We start from the raw sequence: 792 nt of genomic DNA, 5'->3' as shown, positions 1-792 counted from the left end.
ACAGGTTCAGGTGTTCTCTGCCTCATTCAATACTGGTCCACAATGGGGAGAATTTCCTGTAAGGTCTTATCAATCAGTGGCAGGAGCTCAGTCTGCACACAGTTCAGGAACCTGGCCAAGGACCCATGTCCTCAAACAAGGATTAGACTGGTGCTCTCTGAGTCACAATGTACACAGTCTCTGGGACCGTCTCCAGATGGTTCTGGTCCTGTGTATGAAATACTCTGTCTCATGGCTATGCAAATAGTCCTCAGAGCACTAGGTTAAGTATGGGTGTGTCTGTGCCCTGAGAGCATCACCGTACAATGCCATCCTCTACCGGAGACCCTGAGACACATCCCCTCACAATGGACTGGAGCTGGAGAATCCTCTACCTGGTGGCAGTGGCGACAGCTAAGGGTCAGCCAAGTCCCTGGACACAGGAGAGGACCAGGACCAGTCAACACTGATTTCATCCACTCTTGTCCCCTCTCTACAGGTGTGCACTCCCAGGTTTTGCTGGTGCAGTCTGGGGCTGAATTGAGGAAGCCTGGGGCATCAGTGAAGATCTTCTGCAAAGTATCTGGATACAGCTTCACTGATTACTATATTCACTGGGTGCGACAGGCTCCTGCACAAGGGCTTGAGAGGATGGGAAGCATTGACCCTGAAGATGATTCTACAAGCTATGCACAGAAGTTCCAGAGCAGACTCACTCTGACAGCAGACACATCCACAAACACAGCCTACATGGAGCTAAGCAGTCAGAGGTCTGCAGACACGGCCATGTATTACTGTGCAAGGACACAGTGA

At 51.0% G+C, this 792-nt stretch overlaps 1 gene segment (V, D, J or C); it reads left to right on the top strand.

Annotated features, from left to right (window-relative positions):
* The first annotated feature begins 310 nt into the window (after nt 1–310).
* Nucleotides 311–792, top strand: LOC128773085 (immunoglobulin heavy variable 1-69-2-like). The segment is given in 2 exon segments: nt 311–399; nt 479–792. Coding segments are annotated over 2 exon segments (366 nt in total).

Source organism: Panthera pardus, unplaced genomic scaffold (assembly GCF_024362965.1).
Source record: "Panthera pardus isolate Hobbes unplaced genomic scaffold, ASM2436296v1 HiC_scaffold_24, whole genome shotgun sequence".
Taxonomy (NCBI): Eukaryota; Metazoa; Chordata; class Mammalia; order Carnivora; family Felidae; genus Panthera; species Panthera pardus.
Note: the sequence above shows the minus strand (reverse complement) of the source record. Positions and strands in the feature narration are given on the sequence as shown.